Genomic DNA, 22,400 nt, shown 5'->3' on the forward strand with positions numbered 1-22,400 from the left:
AAGGACTGCAAGCTGCAGCCGGCTGCACAGATTGCAGAGCGTGTGTTTCGAGCAGCGCACACGAGTAATAGACTTTCACTGAGGGGGGCAATCTGATTGAGGTCAGAGATTCTGTGTTCAGACCCGCTCCCCCTCAGCCGAGGCTGCTCACACACCTTGAAGCACATCATACTGTCAATGAGCCAGCCAGCACAGAGATATGGCTCAGGGTTAATGTAGAGAAAGCTGATCTCCCTGCGCAGACTGAACCCGCAGTTTACACACGGTGTGTGCTGTGCAGTACAATGAGTGGCAACCCAGTGTGATCTTCACATTACAGGGGCACTGTTAGAAAGTACAGCTATGGCCAAAAGTTTTGCATCCCTATAGAATTGACACATTTTGCTTCATGAAGTCGAATGAAACCTGATGAACAATGTTACGTTAACATATTGAACTGATTACATTTTATTACAAATTCTTTGATTCCATGATGTTAAATAAAAGATCCAAATTCAGTTCATATAATGCTCCTGCTGTATTCACATGTGTCTGAAATAGTGATCCATGCAGTGAAGGGGTTACATTTGAATGCAGGACACATTCTGCGGGACAGAGTCCTGTTTTTCTTTCTTTTTTGCTCTCTAATTATCCGCTTGACTGCTCTTTCACTCAGCCTGCTGGGCTCAGAAAAAGATTCTTCTTTTTTTTATATTCTTTTTGAAGAAAGCTCTTTTCAGTTATAAATGTGCGCTATGTCGTTCTTCACATGCCCAGGAGGGGTTAAGAGCATTGGTGTCCTGCGGTGGACCTTTTAAATATATATAAAAAATCTTATTGTTTCTTTCACATAAAGTACTTAGAAAGACTGACTGTCTGTATCATCAAATGATCAAATAACTTGAAAATACCATGTTTGCAAATGTAACCCTATTGATATAAAAAGGCTTGAAAATGAATTGAAACAATGCATTGAGACGGCATTGCGGAAATGTTTTCTCCTTGCAAAGGGATCCTGTGATGCAAAGCAATTGCAGAGAAGGTACATTGAATGAAGCGTCTCTAATTCCACTGTATTTACAGAGTAGTTACTTAGTAAATACAGGCACACTTACACATCATTACAATATTATTATGCATAGTTACAATGTAGGTGTAAGTATATTTTCAGGCTGTACCACAATGCTTTCTAGCTAAGAGGGGTATGTTACAAACTATATATTGGCAGTACTCATTATGTGACCTATCTTTGTACTGTTTAAATGAACTGCTTGTACACAGTGTGACTGATTTCATTCACATCCACTTGAGACCCAGTTCTGTCTCTTATAGTTTGGTTTCCCTGGGCTGCCCTCTGAAGCTTGATTTATATCCTTCTCTTGGTAGGGTGATCATTGCAGTACTGGCATGCTATAGGTGAGGTCTAACCAAGGCTCACCGTGTTAATGAGTTGTCATTCTAGCTTTCACCCTGGGGAGGTTAAATCAGGTCAGGGTGGCGTGTTGGTTTAGCATTGTGTTGAGTTTTTGGAAGACGCATCTCTATATCCTGAATGACCTAGCTGCATTTTAAATGGATGCGTTACCTTGAAGTAGATTTACAGAGACAGAAGGGATTTAGCTTGGCTTTAATTCTGGAATTTAGCTGACTCTGGATTTAAAATCCCCTTCCCACTCCCTGGTTCATTTTCAGGGTTCACTTGGACTTCATGACAATGAGATGAGTGAAAGATCTTCAATGATCCTCTCTAACCCCCAGTCTCTTTCTCTTTTGTAGACACCCCTAGCTCTCACCTGAACATCATGAATGGCAGTGCCAGTCTAAGATCAGTCTCCAGGACCCAGCATGGCTCTGGTATCCCAGTCACACAGAGCATGGTGACATCACCGAAGCTTGCCCAGAAGATCCCAAGAGGAGGAGCTACCAAGCAAGTGACGGAGATCCCAGTCAACACCAAGGCTGCCGTGGTTTCCAAGGAGAAAGCGGAGGGGATGACCCCCAGATCTGGTGAAAGGAACCCTCTGCTTTTCCGAAAAACTGGAATCCCGTCCCCCCGCAGCGCATCAGAGGCGTCTGAAAGGAGAAACGTAACCAGGTCCGCCTTCAGCAGCCCTCAGACTCGAAGAAAGGAAGCTCCGAGGTCTAAAGACACGTTGGACGTCAATAGGAAGTCCCTTCCACTCAATGTATTCCGGGATCTGAGGAGGAACGGGAATTCTCAAGATGGCAACCCTAGAGTAGGGAGCAATGCTAATGTAGAACCTTGGGAGCACTGCAGCAGTGTCAAACAGGCTGGAGAGGCCACAGCATTCCCGGTCAAGGGAAGGTCTACCTCCAGGTATTCCAATGAGAACTTACTCTTGAGGTCTCCAGGAAGGAAGGAGCAAAATGTGATGACGCAGGGCACCAGAGCTAGCTGTGGGTGGGGCAGTTTCTCTGATGAAGAGATGGGTACCCCTGAAGACTTGCCCTCAAAACCAGTGTCAGCCACACCTTTGTGCCCACCAGGAGGTGCCACTGTCCGGTTGCCCACAGGGACCCAGCTGTCTCGAACCATAATGGCCACGGTGGCACCTTTCAGGTACAGGGGGCGTGTTATTCAGGAGCTTGCGGCATGACCCTAGTTTAACTTTTGAATGGGCTTCCCACTGTCTGTCTGTCAGTATTTCTTTCTCCTGTTTCTCACTTTTTTTCTGTTTTTCTCTCTCACTCTGGAAATGTAATCAATGTTGGCGTCTCAATTGGGAAATAAATAAAATACTGTTTAAAAGTAATAACAATAAATCACATTTTCACTTTGCCAAAAGCATGTCTTATGGCCATTTAAGCAAGAAAGTAAACCCTGAGAGCCAGCTCTTGTGTCTGCGTTTCAGTGTGAGAAACAGACGACCTGGACGGGGAGTTTGAGATTACACTGGGAACAAGCTGAGGAAATATTCAACTATGCATACTAGCACTGTAATTAGGTGTAAGCACACATGTAACCACTATGCAAATACACAGTAATTGGAGAAATTCATGGAAAGTGTTCCTGTGATTGACTCTTTTCAGATTGCAGGTCAATCCTGAGAATGATGTGTCCTCACTGGAGGACTTCAGTGACTGCTCATCAGATTCAATGGAGCTGTGTTGTCAGGACTTGGGTAAGTTCACTGCTTCACAAACTGCGATTGTTCGGAGTGTTACTGTGTGAGAATCCAGCTATACTACACCCCTATCCACTCATCTTAGGCACCCCAAGTATTTTCGAATGGCAGCGACTGTGAGTTGCTGGTTGGTGTCATGGTTAGATATTTAACGGCTGAACCCCCTTTGTTCTGTGGTTCCGTTGTCGTTGCGTTGTCTGTCTACTCTGTAAGGTAAAGAAAACAGACATGGTGGAGAAATTGTGAATTGTGTAAAATAGTATTTTTATTCAGTCACTCTAGGTTACCCTGAACCTAAATTATTAACAGCAGTATTAACATCCACTTGTCTAACTGCATTTTTTAATTTTGACAATGGGCAGAGTGTAAAACAGTATTAATTCGGTATGGTCACTGGTTCGACTTGCAGCTTCAGGGACACCATTTGTTTTATACAGAGCAAAGTGAAATATTGGCACAGTAGTTTGCGTCTCCATTTCTATTGAACAGGCTGAAAGGGGAATACCCAAGTGGTTCGCCTCAGTGCAGCACAGACAGACTCCCTTTGTATCTAAAGAGGTTGCAGTTTGGCGCTGGGGGCAATGACGCTTGTTGTAGTGAAATCTCTCGATAAATTTGCCCCAGATCTGTCTGTACTGTTCTCCATGACCACAGTAAAGTGCTGTAAGGCTGAAAAGCCTCTGATTTGCCCAATGTGGTCTTTGAAAACCAGGTGGCCACTTCGTGAGTGTCTGGTGGCAATGCGCAGGATAACTGACCAGCAGATAATCGGATCAGACAGCTGATTTGTTAAATAAGGGAGCAACCTAGATATTACTCTAACTAGACTGTAGAACAAATGATGTATTATGGTAACTTTTTATTTGTTGTAGTTCGTCAGTCTCGGGGGGGCCATTCCCCGCAGACTCCCTTTCCTCTTTCTGCACAGGTCTGTATCTCTGCAATGCATGCTGTGGCACTGTGTAATGGCATTGCCTTCAGCAGCCCTCAGACTCTTAGAAATACATTCTCGAGATGGGACCCCTAGAGTGGGGGGCAACGCTACTGTAGAACCTGGGCGTTACTCCAGCCACAGGTAGAATGGTACCAGTGGTATCGTATTGGAAAGTACCAATAAGCACTGGCAGTCTATGGCTGTGGTTTGCTAATGGTTCTGGTGTTCTGTTATTACATGTCATGATTTATATATCTGTAAAGGATGACCTGATACAGTATTCGTTTTCAATCTAACAGAAGGAGAAGAGAAATACTATAAAAAAAAAGTGGTTGCACCTAATGCCATTACATGATATTCCTGACTCATTAGATGAATCCTATTAGAAGCGTAGCGGCTCCATAATTAAGATTTAATGCCAGACCTGATTCTGCGTTCTCAGAATTTATCTTCAGGTATGAGGTTGACGTTGATTTTTAAAAAGACTGGAACAAGGCAATCTCCCTTCCGGAACAGTGGATGATTTACCAGGAGCAACATGAGGAGAAAAAACTAAATGAACAGGATTTTTTTTCTTGTTTTCTAAAGCGCTCACAGTGTTGGGTTACAGCAGTATTAACTGTAATTTCCAATCCAATAAAAGACTGAGAGTGCGAAACCTCACAGCTTTGTGGGACCGGGCCTGATCGGCTCCCTGGGGTTACCCAAAATGATTATTTGGTCTCGTTAAGCTAATCGCCGCCGCATCCAATAAACTAATACATATTGCAGTATGTTTCAAATTGAGCTCATTGAAATTCTCTTCAGACATGCACTGTTAAGAATCACACGTCTGAGCAGACCACAAACGCTGTTCCAAGACCTGTGGTATGTGGCTTTACAGACTTCCTTACTCACAAAAGCATACACAGACAGTCAGATCGGTGTTGCTGTAGTTATGAGGAGGAGTTAGTGACAAGCTGGCCCCCAGGATATCTCTCTGCGTATAGATTGAAATGTTCTCCTTGGAATAAAGGGGCCAGTTCACACACTTGGGCCCACATAGGATTCACGCCACATGGAAAGACAGGAACTTGGCAATGGACAAGTTAATTTCTGCTAAAACTGTGGCAGTTCCATTTTAAGGTTGAAACAAATCCAGTTGCGGGTATTTCATTTATGGAGTGAATTTGGGCTTGTGGACCACCATGCTCTCCAAACATATTCCAAGCACAGATATCCCTCATCCAGCCTGCTCCTGTTAATGCTAGTAAGAATGACCCAGAAGGAGCCACTGAAAGTCAGGCAGCAGTGAAAGCTGACATCTGCTGCTAACTCCTAAACAGTAGCCTGCTGGCAGTGCCTATTGACCTGTCAGTAACAAACCCCTCCTTTTAAAAAGGATCTCCAGACCGCCACAGGCAGCCTCTTTACACTGTTCATCAGCACGAGCCTCTGTTTGTTCAGACTGGGACGCCGCCTTTCAATAGTGCTTGATATTTGGAGGGTATGTTAAAATGTCCTGAACACTGTCATTGAACAAAAAGTCGGCTGGAATCAGAATGGAAGAGTTTTGGGATTCTGTTTGTTTGTTTTGTCATCCCCCTTTTTCTGTTCTGAGTCTTCAGGGTTAGAGCCACACACACACACACAATGAATTAGGAACACAGGCACACATAACACTGTCAGTCGAGCCGTGGGCAGTCACAATGGTACAGTTTCAACATGAAGGAGCTACAGTCCGTATGAATTGCTTTGGAGGGAGATCTGATCTTTAATGATTACAGCCTCTTATTCCTTCAAGGAAGTTAGAGCTGGAAATGTAAAGTCTTCGCTCCAGAATGACATCACATTTCAAACTGTGGAGCGTCACTCATCTCTACAGTCCCGGATACGGAAGCACCTGCCAACCGAGCATCACCCAGCTAAGAGCTGTATTACACGTCAGGGACGGTTTCGTAAAGCAAAGGGGAATCTGTATGCAGGAGACCCCCCCCCCCTCCACCCCCCAAGTTTCCAGAACTCAATACTGCAAATCAGCAGCAGTCAGGCTTCATTTCCTCAAAGCCCCAAGCTAACATAGCAGATCGAACTGGATTCAAAAGCAGCTGAATATCATCGTTCTGCTGAGCTTTCCGTTATGCCATTCATCCAGAGCAGGAGCCTGTCTAAATGTGTTCCCCTCGCCATAGGGGAGGTATGACCTTGAGCAGGTAGTGCTAGAATTAGCTCCTCATCTTGTGTTGGTTTCTCAGTATGGTGTTAAAGTGCAATTCTTTAAACAATGCGGTTTTTTTAATAAAGTAGCCTCAGGCTGATGCAGCTCCCTCACTACGTGTGTATTGATTGACACCTTTCAAAACCTTCGTGTGTCCTTAATGGTCATGCATTCATGGCAGCACTTCCAGACTACAAAGTAACAGCTGTACGGACCATGTGGTTGATAGAATGGCAGGTTTAGAGTTTCATAGGGTTGGTGCCTATTGTATTTCCCTCAAGGTCCTAATGAAGTGGCCATACCCTGTACTATTTCTTTAAATCTGCCCTGGGCAATTAACAGATGGGGAGAACAGGGGTAAAACATCTGTGCTGCTTTGTGGCTTTTCATGGGATCGAACCCAACAGGATTTGTCTAATAGTCAGCATATGGTAGCTGTGAGGGTAAAGAAGCTTGGAATGATGTGAATTGGTTCGCTCTCAAACTTCAATGTTCCCAACCCTGAGGTTTGCACATGCAGTACATTTTGCAAATCCTTTCTCAAGGTTGCTTCTCATGCTTTGGCTGGTGGTTCACCCTCGCAGTTGAAACTGCATGAAATCTTGACATTTTCAATGCTGCATCACAGATCAGCTGCTTCGACTCCAATCTGTGTGAGTCTGGGGTTTACTGACACTGCTGGTATTCTCAAGGATTATCCAGGAGAATTCTCGACTCACAGCTGTTTTGTCCTCGCAGCCTTTTGTGGAACAGATCGGGAATTTAGACCCAATGCATGGGAAAATCTGAAACCCGTTCGCTAGAAATGTGACACTTTGCACCTTTAATGCTCGTAAAGGGGTTATTTATTTATCACGTTGATGAGGAATTCTCATAATAACATTGTAATTGTGTGTAAGTACACATGCATTTAGTAAGTAACTACAATGTAAATACACAGTAATTAGAGACACTTCATGCAAAGTGTTTCCGTTAGCAGTACAGTATTTGACGAGACTCCCGGCTTGGGAGACAAAGGTTAAACAATGCATATTTTACAAATGAGTCCTTTTTAAATGAAATAATAACACACCTACACACGCTAATCCGAAATGAATTCTTGATGTGTATCAATTGGTTCTAGATGTTATTATGTCAATTAAACGAATCCCTTAGGAAATACGATCCCAAAGTACTGCACCATTAAAAAACAAAATGACATTTCCCAATTGAATTACTTCTAACTCAATAGCAGATTTGTCCTACAGCCATGAATACAGCGCCTATAAAAGAGTCCTCAGTTACAAACCAAAGACAAGTACACACATACCAAACACAATGCAAGGAGCTGAGCCATGAACTCAGCCCAGTCTCCACTTCAATGATCACCTCTTGACTTCTCAGAACACACAGGCAGAGACTATAGCCAGGCTGAAATTGATTTAAATGTCTTCCGAGGGGAATCTTTTCAATTGCGCCCCCTAGAGGGCAATTTATGACCTTGTGTTTTTGTCTCAAACCGTTCCGCTCATTCAGATGCGGTATGGCTGTGTAAAAGGTCAGTACCAAACAGCTTGACACAGGTAGAATAATTATGCTCGAGGAGCAACGAAGTGCAGTGTATGCAGTCCATTGTTTCAGGATCCCCTATGCTTTTTCATTTGGTATCTTCCACTTTTACTTGTTCTGTCTCTGAATTGCGCTTCATTGATCAGATCAACCTCTGCTACTTTAACTGGGGAAAAATAAAAGAGACTCTTATAAAAAAAGGGTTGTCTTACTGTTTTCATTTGATTGTTTTTAATAGACAAAGAGGAGGAGATCCCTTTTATTGGACTAACTAAACAATAATAATTTAGATTTTTAATGAAAGGTTATTTGTGTTTTATTTGAATTTGTTTTATTTGAGTACTTCGGCTCCTGGCGTTTTCATTTTAACTCGTTTGATTGTCAGTGAGACCGAGCTGTTTCCATGGTAGACGGTACTGCAGTGGAGGATTGTGGGATACTCCTGGGAGATGTGTAGAAGGAATATAGAGAGAGAGAGATGACAAGTTAAGGGGCCATCTATAAAATTCACTCCTCACTCAATAATGCGTAGTTAACTGTAAAATACACATTTACCCAGTTGTGTGTGGTTAGGGGTTGTAAGGACCTCGCACAAAATCAATGGAACCACACAGTAAATTGGGTCAAAAAGGGGGTGTTTCTAAAAGCATTTGTAAATGTTGCTACAGCACTGTGTGCTAGCTTGTATTTCCACAGACTGCAATGTGATCGGAGATCTTCAAGCAGCAGCATTGTCATGACAGTTTAGATATAACTTACTGTTTATAACGTTAAATTTGTTTATTCTTTTCAGAAAAAAAAAAGATTGGCAAAATTTGCCTTTTTTGTTTTGACACATCATCATCATCAAGCCATTTTCAGTTGAAATTTCTTCTTGGCCTGCATCCACTTTGTCTCGTTTTCTACAGTTATGTGTGTGAGCCCAAGGCACTGATAATCATGCAAATAACCTCATTGAAAAGCAAATGTTACCGTTCCTCTCCCGCAGGCAGCAACGGCTCCCTTTCCATTCAGCAGAAGAGCGCAGTATGAGATACTGTCTCTGTACTGGGGGATGGGACCTACTCCCATCACAACTGCCTTAGCGGAGTCATTAAATAAAGCCCATTGTGTCTGAGGCTCTCTCCCTGCAGTGCCTGTAATGCTGTTTCCATCCACTGATGCTGCGGTTAAACAGATTCTGAAAAAGACAGTGAAGCAATTACCAGGGCCTGGTTTAACCCTGCCAGTGCTAACGTTTTCAATGTGAAGCTGTAGCGCAGGAGTCAGAGACTCTGAGTTCATACAACTCTTGCTTTATATATATTTTTTTTTTACAGGGAAAAAGACGATAAACTAAACGTGCTGTTTATTTATTCTTCTATGTTAGTTTGATCTGACATTTCTAAACGTGACTGTACATTTTAAATGCATTGGTTTTAATCAGTGCATAAGTGGAGTACAATTTTCGAGTTTAAGGAACAGTTCACGTCAAAATAATGTTCTCTTGCGCTGGCGAATGTTTCAGTGAGTGGTTTAAAAAAAGCAGCGGTGATTTATAATTTTAGAAAGCTGCGATTATAAAGACAGGCTGCTGCCTCATGACTGTGTTGAGTTGGGTTGTTTTTAGTGAGGAGACTAAGTGCCTCAGAGTACAATGCTGAACCCCGCAGGGAGTTTGAAATGATGGGGGTCGAGCCAGTCAAAACGGCAGTCAAATGTGAAACTTCTGCTTCGATTTTAACTTTGTTTGTGTGAAATAAAACATAAGAACATAAGAAAGTTTACAAACGAGAGGAGGCCATTCAGCCCATCTTGCTTGTTTGGTTGTTAGTAGCTTATTGATCCCAGAATCTCATCAAGCAGCTTCTTGAAGGATCCCAGGTTGTCAGCTTCAACAACATTACTGGGGAGTTGGTTCCAGACCCTCACAATTCTCTGTGTAAAAAAGTGCCTCCTATTTTCTGTTCTGAATGCCCCTTTATCTTATCTAAAACAGATAAGTCATGTCAGCCTGCACAGTGTAAGCAGCCAGAACCGATCAGCTTTGTTAACCATACAGTGGCTCAGGTCATCTTAAAAAAAATCACCTGCCATTAAATGAATGGGGATTTGGCTACAGGTGACAGCGCTTGAACATTTAGAGGCTTAATAGACACACATTATGAGCTCCAGTGACTCTTGCATGACAAGCCAGAGGCAGGTCCTGCTGTGGGGGGGTGAGGGGAGGAGGAGGGGGGGGGGCATTGGGTAGCATTGGGGGGGGTGTTGGATGTAGCCTGATGAAATTCAGCTTGAAGCATGGAATGACATAACCACAGCTGCACCATCAGTAAATGTGATACTCCCTGGGAAACAGAACAGAGAGGGGGAGAGTGACACAGAGAAACCTTCACAGAAAGGTTTGATAATTACCACTGGGATTACCACTAACCCTGCAGAGCCTCTAACACACCACAGCGTTACAAGCAAGGGCAACACCAAAATATTCCACCGTGGTCCTGATCTGATTGCACGCTGGGTGACACATTCCATGACGTGTCTGTGATTCCTGTGCATTTACATCGTGGTAACTTGTACAGATTTGTATCAGAAAAGGGTTAGGGTTATATTGTGCAAGAAAGATGTCCCCATTAAATACATTGTAACTATTCAAAGCAATGAGACACTAACTGTAAAGCCACGCTCTGTGTGGTACTGATGAAGTGCCATGGTGCTTGCTGGCTTACCAGCAGTTCATTCAGTTGTGATAACTCTGGTCTGTTAAACATCTCTGAATGTTTCTATTGTGGTACCATTCCCCTGTCGCAATGCAATCCCTGCCATTGCAGTGCCGCTGCAAATCGCTTCTCTTTCTTTATATTTCCTGGGGCTCGCTTTCAGATTCCTATGAGATGCTCATTGGAAATGTTGTGTTTATTTCCTTGTTTGTAAAAAGCAGGCCGTGTTTACTGGCTCTGGATTTTTATATACACAGAGAGACCGAGACACAGAGAGAGAGAGAGAGAGAGAGGGGATATAAATAGGCATGGAGAGATTGAGCGAGAGACTGTACTATAATTCCTACTCGGCTAAATTCGATTGTGTACGACACTCTGGCAGATTACCTAACTGTGGTTAAAAATGCAACTGAACGAAATGGAAAGACAGAAATTAAGCCAAAACTCTGTGCCCCGTAAGCCACGGGGCAATTTGAAACAGCTGGAGATTCCCTGTTCAGTGGTGATGTGGGAAACTGTGTCATATTTTGTACCCTGCCACTTCATTTGAATTGCTTGTCTAATTCATTTGATCACATACTATTGTAATAGACTTAAATATATTTGATGTTCTAACACTGGCAATGGAACGCCTTTAGAACTGAAAGGAGGCTCGTGATGAGAGAGGTGCTAGCCTAGCGAATATTATACAGAGCTGAGGAAGAAGGAGGAGACATTAAGAGACCTGTATCATAGCATGCTAAATTGCTAATTAGCATCTGAGTCTACTGATTGTGGTAGTGCTTTGGTTGTATTTCTTATGTAGCGGCGGAGGGAGGGAGAGAGGAAGGAGGAGGGGGAGAGAGGGGATAGGGCAGTGCAAGGAAAGCATCCTGGTTTTGTAACATGCTTGTAATTTGTTGCCAGTCCCTTAGCCTTTTTGTTGAGACACATTGGAGCATTGGGGCATCTTGGAGAGAGAGAGAGAGAGAGAGAGAGAGAGAGGGAGGGAGGGAAGCAGGGACACAGCAAGGGGAGGGGCCAGCCCTACTTTTGCTGCTGCTGCTTCTACCATTCTACTGCTGATCAATCCAGTGGCAGGAGGCTGAACGGAGGAGAGAGAGAGGGGCTGCATATAGAATAGCAGCGGCAGCTGCAAGGGAGGCTGTGACAGAGAGGAGCAGAAGACAGGATTTACAAGCAAATAAAATAAACGGATTACCCAGGATTGAGGGGGGCTTGCTTTCTGTTTTTTTCTGTTTTTTTTTTTCTTCTCTTGATTTCCAGTTAAGGGAGGGAGGTCATTACCACTGTGTTGTGCTGCATTGGCTTTTAAATGGTTCCTTCCGTGCAGGAGGGATGCTTGGGGCTCATTTGAAAAGCAGAGATTGCAAGGCAACCCCCAGCCAAGAGGATCACACCAAAGCTTACAGCAAACCAGAGGGGAAAGGTGTCGGCATGGCTGCCAAAAGGGGCAAGCCGGTCCCCCAGCAAGGCGGCCCGCGGGCCGAGCTGAGGGTTTTCCGGGCGGGAAGCACTGAAGCCCGGCTGCCTGTCTCCTCCAATCTCCGCAAGCAGAAGTCCCTCACCAACCTGTCCTTTCTTACCGACACAGAAAAAAAGATGCACCTCTACGAGCCCAAGTGGTGCGACGATATGGGCAAGCCGTCCAGTGGGCACCTCAAAGGGGGGCTCAGACCTAAGGAAGGCAGCGGACAGCCGCCCCTTTCAAGGAACCTCTCCAAATCGGAGCACTCCCTCTTCCAGAGCAAGCTGGCACCAAGCCTGACAGGAGGGTCCCCCAAACCCTTCAGCCCCCTGGCAGCGCCCTCCAACCTGGGCAAGCCCAGCCGTATACCCAGAGGTCCCTACGCGGAGGTCAAGCCCATCAGCAAGGCTCCGGAGGCTGCAGAGGACAGCAAGTCAGACGATGAGATCCTCTCCGCCAAGGCCAAGGCGAATAGCAAGAAACAAGCGCCCCCCGGGGGTCCCACTGGAGATGACAACAAGCCCTACCTAAAGGTGGACCCTGAGCTGGTAGTGACTGTGTTGGGTGATCTGGAACAGCTACTGTTCAGTCAAATGCTGGGTAAGTTCATTCTGGCTTTGACTCCCTTTTTAAATTTGTTCAGGTGTCTGGCTTATGTTACGACAGTATTTAACTTGCCACTTGCTATACCACATACTCCCCTATTTTCTGATGTGCCATCATTTGGTCAACTGCTCCAAAATCAGTATCTTTTTTTATTGTTTGTAAATGCTGTTACTGCAGTTCACTACAAATCCACTAGAGGGAGCTGTGATGCTTGTTACTGCCATCTTGTGGGAACATAAAATTGGTACAAGTGTGTTTTGATCAAGCCTGTCTGAATAATGTTGTTATTCCACAAGATAATCATGCTTAGTTGGCCTCAAAACTCTGAGTTTTGAAAGCTCCAACCCCTCTTTTAGAAATGGTGTTGTGAAAACCTCATATTTATTTGAACAGCACAGGCTTTGGACACGGTCGTTGAATTTGGTATGAACGCTGTGTACTGCAGCTGGAACACTGACTGAGTTGAATGTGCTTCGATAAGGTCTCTCTAACTCCAGGTGTTCCTCTCTAAGCCTGCTTTCAATACTGATGTCAAAATGGACTGCTGTCCTGTCCAGTGTGACTCATTCAGCTCCACAGTGTGACTCTCTCTTGAAGTATCGCATTCCGGCATTTTAAAGGGTTCTAGACTTAAGCAGAAGGAAGTCCAGTGGCTATGCAGTGTATTGATTTTGTGTTTCAAACACGCAGCCATGCAACAGTGTGTAACAAGCAGAACGCCACTGCAGTGCTGATGGATACTGTATATATTTCAGAAGGGTCTTCATGAGCTTCTTGCTGATCAGCGTGGCTCTTTTAAAACTCGGAGGTGGGGTAGTGCTGCTCTGAACCTGTGCTCTGGTCTGTTACAAGTACTTCCAGTCTGTCCGTGGGGAAGGCTTGCCTGTTTCTGGTGCTGAAGTGCAATATGTTTCTGGTCCCTTTTCAAGTCTCTCTAGCTAATGCATGTGCTCTCATTAATGAGCACCACGGTGCTGGGTGTGGAAGGTAGATGCCTTCAGGGGCTGTGCTGGTTGATGGTGTTTTGCTGTTGCTTGGCTCTGGACAATGGCTAGAAGCTCTTCTGTATTTTATATTGGCCCTGTTTGACTTTGTTTTATATACAGTGAAGCCTGATTTAGCCCTTTTTAAGGTACATATGTGTCCCACAAATTCAGTTCTTGTTTCTGCAGTGAAGTGCACGAAACAGGGTTTAAAATGCACTGACAGGAAATGTGTCCGTTTCCTGACTACTGAAATAAGACAGGGAATCAATGACCTTGATTTTAGGAAGCCGTGGAGAACCAAAAACATCGGCTCTGCTCAAGGGGATTGAGCCATTCTCAGAGACGACCTGAACAATTAGCAGCATGAATAAATGAACTAGAGGCAGAGTTTAAAAATCGAGCCGCTGACCTCTCTACTGCATGTAGAGCTCCTTACAGGCCAGCTCCTTTGAGCAATGGGGTTTTAAAAGAAAAACGTTTTCTGTATATACTGTACCCTGAAGAAACTCCTGCAGATCCATTAGCTGATCCATTACCTCTCATGGCAACACAGTGCATTGGGAAGTGTCATGTGAATGCTGCTATAGGACCATGGCATTGCAATTGATTACCTGTATCAGGTGAATACCATTGTCCTACTGTTGCTACATCAACATACTAATGATACCGTGAAGCACCGTTCCTCATAAGGGTCATTCTACACGTGGCTTCGGTCCTTTAGCATAGAACCATGTCATTGCTATCGTATTGCCATTACAGATCATTTGATATGAAGATACTGTGCAGTAGTGTTGTATCATACTATACCAGTGTTTTCAAAAACACTAGAGGAGCCAACACTGAGAACTGAATCGCTCATAGTAGTATATTCAGCAAGATAATGGATCGCTTTGTTGAAAGTTCATTCAGTGGGGAAGTGAGACTGATGTTAAGTGAGACTGAGACTAATAACTAAACCAAATCTCAATAGAGTCCCCCACCATGAGACTCAATCAATGAACTGGACACACAGTTAGCTATTGTCCCTGAGCATACAAACTCTATTGTGTCAGTGTTTTTAGATGGTCACACAGTAGGTCAGCTGTTCATGAAGTTTAATGAAAATTGTAAAATCTTATTAGCACTAGCAATGGGGGGTGTAATGGCGATCGTTGAGTTCTTTTGAAGAGGCAGTTTAAACCAACCACGAACTTTAAAAACGATGGGCGGAGCCTTCTCACAAAAATATATATCATGACAAAAATAAACCATTACCTACCAACTGGTGATTAAACAGAACTTCCCATTTTAGGATGTTTAGGCTCTAAATAAGACACTGGGTTGGAATAAAAGCTGCACATGTCCTTCTGTGGTGGAGTTCAGGGCATTTGGAAAAGCACATGGCTGATGTTCATATTTGATGAGCACGCTGAAGCCACTTTTATTGTCATCAAGCACAGGCAACGTACTGTACACAAGCTAACTAACAGTGAAACTGGCAAGCACTATTTTGGCAATAAAACTCTTTTAGAATATAGATTGGCTTATCTTTTGATGTTATTATTTGACCTATCATTGAGTTAGGCTGTGTTTATAGCATCGTTTAAAAGCACAGCTCTTAATAATCTTTGTGTATCTTTTTCTGTAACGCCACCTGTTCCCAATGGAGAGGGGAAATCAATCATTTTAAAATGTTTCGCTACAGTGTGATGAAAAACCCTCAATGTAACGTACAATTCTCATTTTTCATTTCCCGAAAAACTGCTGGATTGCGTTGTGGTGGCTGCAGTTCCTTAGCAAGGTCTTGCATTCATAGACACGCTTGGACAGCATATAATTGGGGGGGAAATTAGGTTGTTCAGTAAACCTAAATAACACCGAGTGAGTGAGTATGCGATTTGCAACACAAGACAAGCAACAAACCAGAGAGAAATGATACAGACGTGTCAGCTCCTCTGTGTTATTTATACTGCCTTGAGGAATTGCATCGTTTATTAGCAGTAAACTGAACCGAGGCGTTTCCACTTCCAATCGGGAGCCTTAGTGACCACCGCGTGGCTTGCTTTTCTTCCCTGTCTCGTCTCTGTATCTTTATCGTTGCGGTTTCACTGAGACAGTGATACGACTCATTATTCTGCAAGGAGATGCATTCATATGATTTAACACAAAGTGATCTGAAATGCTGTGATCATAATGCGGCACAATAGCAAAACCAGACAAGAGCCACAGTAGAAAGAAGGGATCCTCCATTTATCAGCATTTAACTGACAAGACAGATAGCCCTGACCTATATTGCTTGGAAGATTCTGCACCACCGCCACCTGAGAATAATGAGCTTCTCAGAGCTCCCAAAAGCTGCCCAAGAGCCTGGGGTGGGAGGTGTGCTTGTGTTTGGTTTCTCTCTGCACTTACCTGACAGCTCCCTCCCACACACTGAAGGAGCATTTGTAGGACAGCATGAAATGGGGCATTTCAACCAGACGAGGATGTCAGCGGGGTATCCATGAGTAAAAACGAAACAGGAAGCCTACAGCCACTGAAATGCAGTATCCATGGAAACGGCATGCTAGAACCATTATCTTACTTTATTGTGTTTGATTTTATGGAGACGTTTTATTTTATTCAGGGTAAAGCGTCCAGTCTTATTCGCAAGATGACACTGGCAATAAAACAGCTTATTAAATACACACAAATGATTCTGACTTCAAGACAAAACCGCACGATGCATGGAGGTAAAGCACAAGTCAGCAACGCTCCAGTCTGTGCTGTTTCTGTAATGACCATCTTATTCATCCGGAATTCATCAAATCTGATTTGTGAATTTTCAAAATGTAATTCTCCTTGGAAGACGGAACTCGGGCTGTCATGAGTTGTGGATGAACTGTGTAGCAGTGAGACTGCCTGCAATACTGTGTATCCTGGTACTGTCAGTCCGGTTCAGCTGTGTCGAAATGCCAGCCTGCGGAACAGAAGATTCTTTCATTTGCTAGCTCTTGTTTTTAACACTCAAATTAGTAGCGTCACAAATTTATCTATATTGGCAAACCAAAGAGAAATCACATGCGCTGTAATCACTGAGATCCAATAGTGACCCGATTTCCACACTGAAAGCACTCTTTGTGTTCTAGAACTGTACAGCTCTGGTCAAATGTTTTCATCACCTAGAATTTTAGGATTGAGACATAAAAACATAAACATCGTTTTAGATCTTTCATTTAACATCATGTGATCAAAGAACCAAATGATATCGCAAAAAGTCTTCCGGAAACCAGAATAGTAGTATAGTATTTCATGTTAGATTGCGAAATATCACATTTTTCAATTTGTCAGTTTTAATATGGAAAACTACAAAGTGGTATGTCATTTCAATATGTTAACGTAACCTTATTCAGCAGGTTTCATTTGACTTTATGATGCAAAAGCCATTAATTCTATAGGATGATGCAAAACGTTTAGCCCAAGCTGTATACTGCAATGACAAAGCAGACTTACAAAGGAGCGCATTATAGCTGTAGCTGTGGCTTGCTGAGAGCAGCACGCTGTTCTGTAATCCTAGCTATGCAGGGGGCAGTATATTACAGCACTCTCTGTCTGCTCGCTGCTGGCACTGTGCTTATAAAACCGCTATTACGGGCAATGAGTATGTGTGCACTGGAAACTCTCCAGAAACAACCCCAGCTGCAGCTCCGCAGCCCCCTCTCATTTGTATTAAGCAATAAGAGCCTTGAGTTCTCTGGGCTCCGTTCCCACAGCTTGCAAGGACACCCAGCTCAATCATTTCCGGCTTCACGCGGTGTGGGATATGCACTTCTCAAGTAATGGGGTTTAATGCCTTTACCTATACTGTTGCTCCCTGTTTCAAGGGCATCGGTGTCTATTCGTGTCTATTTCTTGGCTACTCAAGAGCAGGTATCCACGTTATGATCTGCTCTGTGTCCGTGCTGCTCCCTGACGTATGGACAATCTGTCTGCAATTGACCTTTGATCATCAGTGACAGATGGTTTGAACAGTAGATGAATCATCCTTAACCATGGTCTTCCTGGACTAATGGTGGATGACGCTTCTTTTCTTGTGACTGTTTAACTTGTTCTGCAGATCCCTGACTTCTGATCTGATGTGTATCACAGCTGCATCTCTCTGTTATACAGTAAGGTAGTTTCGCAATGGACGATACTGCAGATCTGACAGCCTTTCATACCGTAGAGGGCTGATACCCGGTGACTGATGCTCCATGAAGAATGGCATTATCAGTGGTGCCTCTACAGAGCATCCTGGGATCCACCACAACTTCTGTGGAGCATCAGAGGCAGTACACACTGAGCGATAGCCATGAAGTCCCTGCAGAACATCTTCCTCTCTTTGGTGATTGTTATGCTGGGCCTGTGCAGTCCTGGCTGCCCTTGTTTGGCCCCGTTGACATTCCTATGGTCGGTGTTTCTCATTTCCTAAATTGATCAGCCTCTGTGTAAGCATACTTTATACAGATTGCTGTGCATTGAGTGGTTTCTGAAGACATTCACTGGGATCAATATTGCACATGTATGGACATCTTTAGTACTGCTGACAAGACAGCACTTGGAAGAAAGTCTGCAAGCAGCAAGAAAAAGCCGGTTCCCCCATGAGTAATAACATTGTGGATTCTATCAGGGGTGCAGCACAGGAACAAGGAAGGAGATGAGCCAGTTAACAATGAGACAGACCTCAACCGCGGAAGTGGAGCTTGAGGACGCACAGGAAGACACTAGAGCTGGATAACTCCCTTTATATTGAACATGTGTTGCATTAGTTGCCTTGGTTCATCTATTTTCACTGTAACAGCATCCATATTTGTATTTCCTGTATCTCAAGGAAAGGTTTAAATGAACAGTCCCCTAGTGTACATTATGATATAAACAAATGGTAAAAAAAGGCTCATTCACGGAGATGTGTTTGAACCTGTTTGAGGCCGCAGGGCGCCCATCAGATTGAAACAGAGGTGATGACAGAAACAGACAATTATATACAAAGTGAATCCAGACAAAAACACATCACCCGGGAAGTGATATTAAACCTCCCTGATCGATAAACACATGCATTTGCTGTTTGCTCACACACTCCTGTACGTCATGTTGCTGTTTTTATTTTGAATATTCTTTCCTGTGTTTTTTTTTTCCATTTCCTCCTGCACTGCACAGCCCCTGGATATATTTACCATGTACTGTACAAGGAAGCAGGGCTGCTATTTGCAAACCAGATGTCAAGTCCTGTAGTTACCTCATCTTCCTGTGTTTCTACCCTGCAAGGTCACCACCATGCTCCCCAGCAATCTAATAGAGGGGGGGGGAAAGGATCCCCACCTCCATTTCCAAACCCCAGTGTAAGACCTTTCAATTGCCCCAAATTGAGGCTAGACTGTACCACATCAAAACTGCAGCTCTGAAATATATTTCTGGCTACTAATCTATGTTGCAATACACAGCTGTTCATATATTTCAAGACCAGTCATTGCAAAAGCAGTCGGATGCAACAATTACTCACCCAGAGTACAAGCCAAGAGAACCTTGCCTTTGATCCTTTTTTAATTGCAGGCGTTGTTATTGTTAAATAAGTGAGAATGAAAGGATATTTCAACTAAACAAGATTGCGAACTCTATTACACCGCTGTGGCTGCACAGAGTTTTGCTTTGTAAGGTTTCTGTGATCGTGTTTTTTGATTCCCCGCTCTGATCTTGTTTAGAGGTCTCGGATATAATCTCCGATAAAAACTGGTCTTGCATGTAAAGTGCCGTTTGCTGATCAGACTGTAAAACAGATCGCACTGCTATTATGTGAAACGCTGCCATCTAGAGTGCTTTAATATTATTGTCTGCAGCCCAGATGAAAACGAGAAGCACGCGTTGACTTGTCCAGTCTATACAGCCAGTAATTCATGCTTTGTGTTTGTGTTGAAGAGCCTATTATTGAGTCCCGTGCTAAGCGATTAATGTTGGCAGGGTTCACGTATATAAGAACTATCTCTGATGGGTACATTAGTTCACTCTCTTTAGTCTGGAAGTACGTCTTGCATTGTTTGTTCCTGTCCATGTCCAGCCTTGTTTTAATCTTTGGAAACACAGTTCAAAGGAAAACAGCCTTGGTGCCTACAGCCTCCTGCACACGTGTTAAATGTGTGAATGCAAACGCATTACAGAAAACTTTGTGAAACATGTATTTAGTGAATCCACATACCCGATAAACCCTGAACTCATGTCCAATTGCATTGTCAAGCCTTAAAGAGCCATGCTAATAGCTTCTAACCCAGTAAATCTGCTTTTCATTCCTTTATCTTGTTTAACCCTGAGAGGGGCTCGTCTCCAAGGCTGCGCTCCTTCACGTGAACTCTCAGGACTGAGAGCTGGGTAATGTAAACCCCCAGCTCTTTAGCTGCTGTCTGATACTCTGTTTAAACTGTGTTGCACTCCTGGGGGGGGATCTGCTGGACCCCAGGATCACCACTCTCTGGATTTGCAGAATGCATCAGACAGGTTCAGGATAGGGGCCGTCTCAAAATTCCTATCGAGGCTGGTCTGGGTTGTTTTCTTAAATGGGGTTGCCTTTACTTAACCTTGTATATCAATAAGCTAATTATCTACTGCTACTATTATTAATAATAATAATAATAATAATAATAATAATGAAAACATGTCACTTTTGGGGTTCTCCCTCAAGAAAATGAAATTTCATGACGGCCCCTCACAAAGCAGCAGGCTTCATGCTAACAGCATGGGTTCGAATAGGCTAATAGGCCTGACTAATTTATTTGTGTGATTTTCTTAATCCCCCTGCTGGCTCTCCTGCTCAATTAAGACCGAAGCGTCTCACTGCAGGACTCGTGATTAACTGGGTATTGTTCATTTATCAATCGCTATAGGGATCAGTTCCGGATGACACTAACATTTCCATCTCCTGTGTGCCGTCTTCATTCTAGCTGGGACAGGCAGGGGGGCTCAGCAGGGTGAAGGAGGCTCCTTTGGGAACTGCAGGGTTCAGAACCCCCTTGTGGGGCTCCTACACACAGCACCGCTCCGAAATGAACACAAACAAGCATTTGTTTATTTAATAACACCTTTTCAGAAGGTATAACCAACCAGAAAATAAACAGTCTGCCTCTGTCTGTCGTGGGGTTTCAATGAGAGGCACTTGTTTTGTGCTTTCTGTGATTTATCAGCGCTTGACATTGGTTTGACATCTCGTGAGTCAGTAACGCATAAACAGAGCCGTTCCGTCATGAAGTTTAAAGGCATATTGTGTCAGACATTCTCATAGTAACGTTGAACGAGAAATGATTTGAAGTGCAAGCAGGACGGCTTTTTAATAGTGCTCGTATCGGATCGTTTTTACAGTTTAGGTCAAATGCCAGTACGTTTTTTTTTTTTGTGTGTGCCTCAACAGTATGAAAGGCTTCCCTGATGCAATGCTGATTGTTCTCTCCCTCCGTTTCGTTGGTCTCTCCCACAGACCCAGAGTCCCAGAGGAAGCGCACTGTACAGAATGTTCTGGATCTGAGGCAGAACCTGGAGGATACCATGTCCAGCTTGAGGGGGGCACAGCTGTCTCACAGGTAAGCAGAGACTATCCCATGAAAGGAGTAGTTTGGGATGTTTAGCCCGTCCGACAAGTGGTGTGCAAGGCAATGCAGTTTCCTGTTGCTTAACAGACCTTAGATATGAAGGAGTTTGAAACTCTTCAGGTTTGTGTTGAATGCTGAACATCATTCGCTGTGGTTTTAGGTCTTGGCTTCGTGTCCATCCATATTTTATAATCTGCAGCATTAATGTGATGTAAGCTGTATACTGTCTGCAGTGGTAATGTAATCCAAACAAAGCCATGCTGCTATTCACACCTATATAATGCACTTTGATTCACTAGAATGGCCCATTAAAGTTACACAGACATACCTATAGAGCAGAGAGTACATAATAGCTTTGCATAATTCCATCCAGCCACTCTGCTGGAGAATGAAACGCACAGCAGAGCGAGCGAGATCTGTGTCCTACACACAAGAGATACTAGGATCCGTGGCTCCATTCTAGTCCCTTAATGCAGGAAAGGCTTTGCTTCGGCTGGCCCTATGAATTGAATGAGCCACACCCGAAATGAATTTCTTAGCTGCCCTGTAATCACACTAGCATGCCATTTCTCTTCCTCACACTGCGTTCTCTGTGCTAATGCACAGCCCTTGCCAGCTCTCTGTTCTCTCATTACCAGGTTTCATTCACACCAGAGACTCTCTTTTTAAAGGTGTCACCCCTGAGATCAAAATATCCATTTCCACCACCCTTCATAACCTCCAGTAGCATTCTCACCAGTCCTTTCATTACGTCTGAACTCTCTAATGCATATTCCCAGTGTGCTGGTGCAGCACGACAGAGCAGCCCTGTACTGCTGGTATACACATGTTCCACACAATCTCTGCTTTGACTGCACGGTCCATAGCATGCTCTTTAAGCTCCTCTGATGGTTGCCACGGTGATAGATTACCGCTGTCTTTCTGATATCCCAGCATGCTTTTCTTTGTGTGTACAGTACTGTATATACAGCTATGGCCAAAGGTTTTGCATGGCCCTATAGAATTCACTCATTTTGCTTCATAAAGCTTCATGAAACCTGCTCAGTAATGTTTATAATAACATATTCAATGACATACCTCTTTATAGTTTTGCATATACTGTACATATGATGCAGTTTGCATTTCAGTGCGTTCGTCGGCTGACTGTATCCAGCACGCTCACTGCTGATAAACACAGGGAGTGCTGCTCCTATTGTCTTTATTAGTATTCTCTTAAAACCTCTGCTTCCTGGCTTGATTTTAATGCACAGTCTCCATCCACGAGCATCA

At 43.8% G+C, this 22,400-nt stretch overlaps 1 protein-coding gene across 9 annotated transcripts in view; it reads left to right on the forward strand.

The window, feature by feature from the left end:
- The window catches only part of LOC117966035 (neuron navigator 1-like), a 109,090-nt gene that overhangs the window by 27,776 nt on the left and 58,914 nt on the right, over nucleotides 1-22,400 (forward strand). For all 9 annotated transcript variants that reach the window (XM_059004407.1, XM_059004408.1, XM_059004404.1 and 6 more), the window contains exons 2-4: nucleotides 1,756-2,560; nucleotides 3,031-3,122; nucleotides 21,020-21,122. In XM_059004407.1, the coding sequence (XP_058860390.1) occupies nucleotides 1,782-2,560; nucleotides 3,031-3,122; nucleotides 21,020-21,122 (974 nt within the window). In that variant the 5' untranslated portion in view covers nucleotides 1,756-1,781. The remainder of the gene's footprint in view (nucleotides 1-1,755; nucleotides 2,561-3,030; nucleotides 3,123-21,019; nucleotides 21,123-22,400) is intronic.

The sequence above is a fragment of the Acipenser ruthenus genome, chromosome 29 (genome assembly GCF_902713425.1).
Source record: "Acipenser ruthenus chromosome 29, fAciRut3.2 maternal haplotype, whole genome shotgun sequence".
Lineage (NCBI taxonomy): Eukaryota > Metazoa > Chordata > Actinopteri > Acipenseriformes > Acipenseridae > Acipenser > Acipenser ruthenus.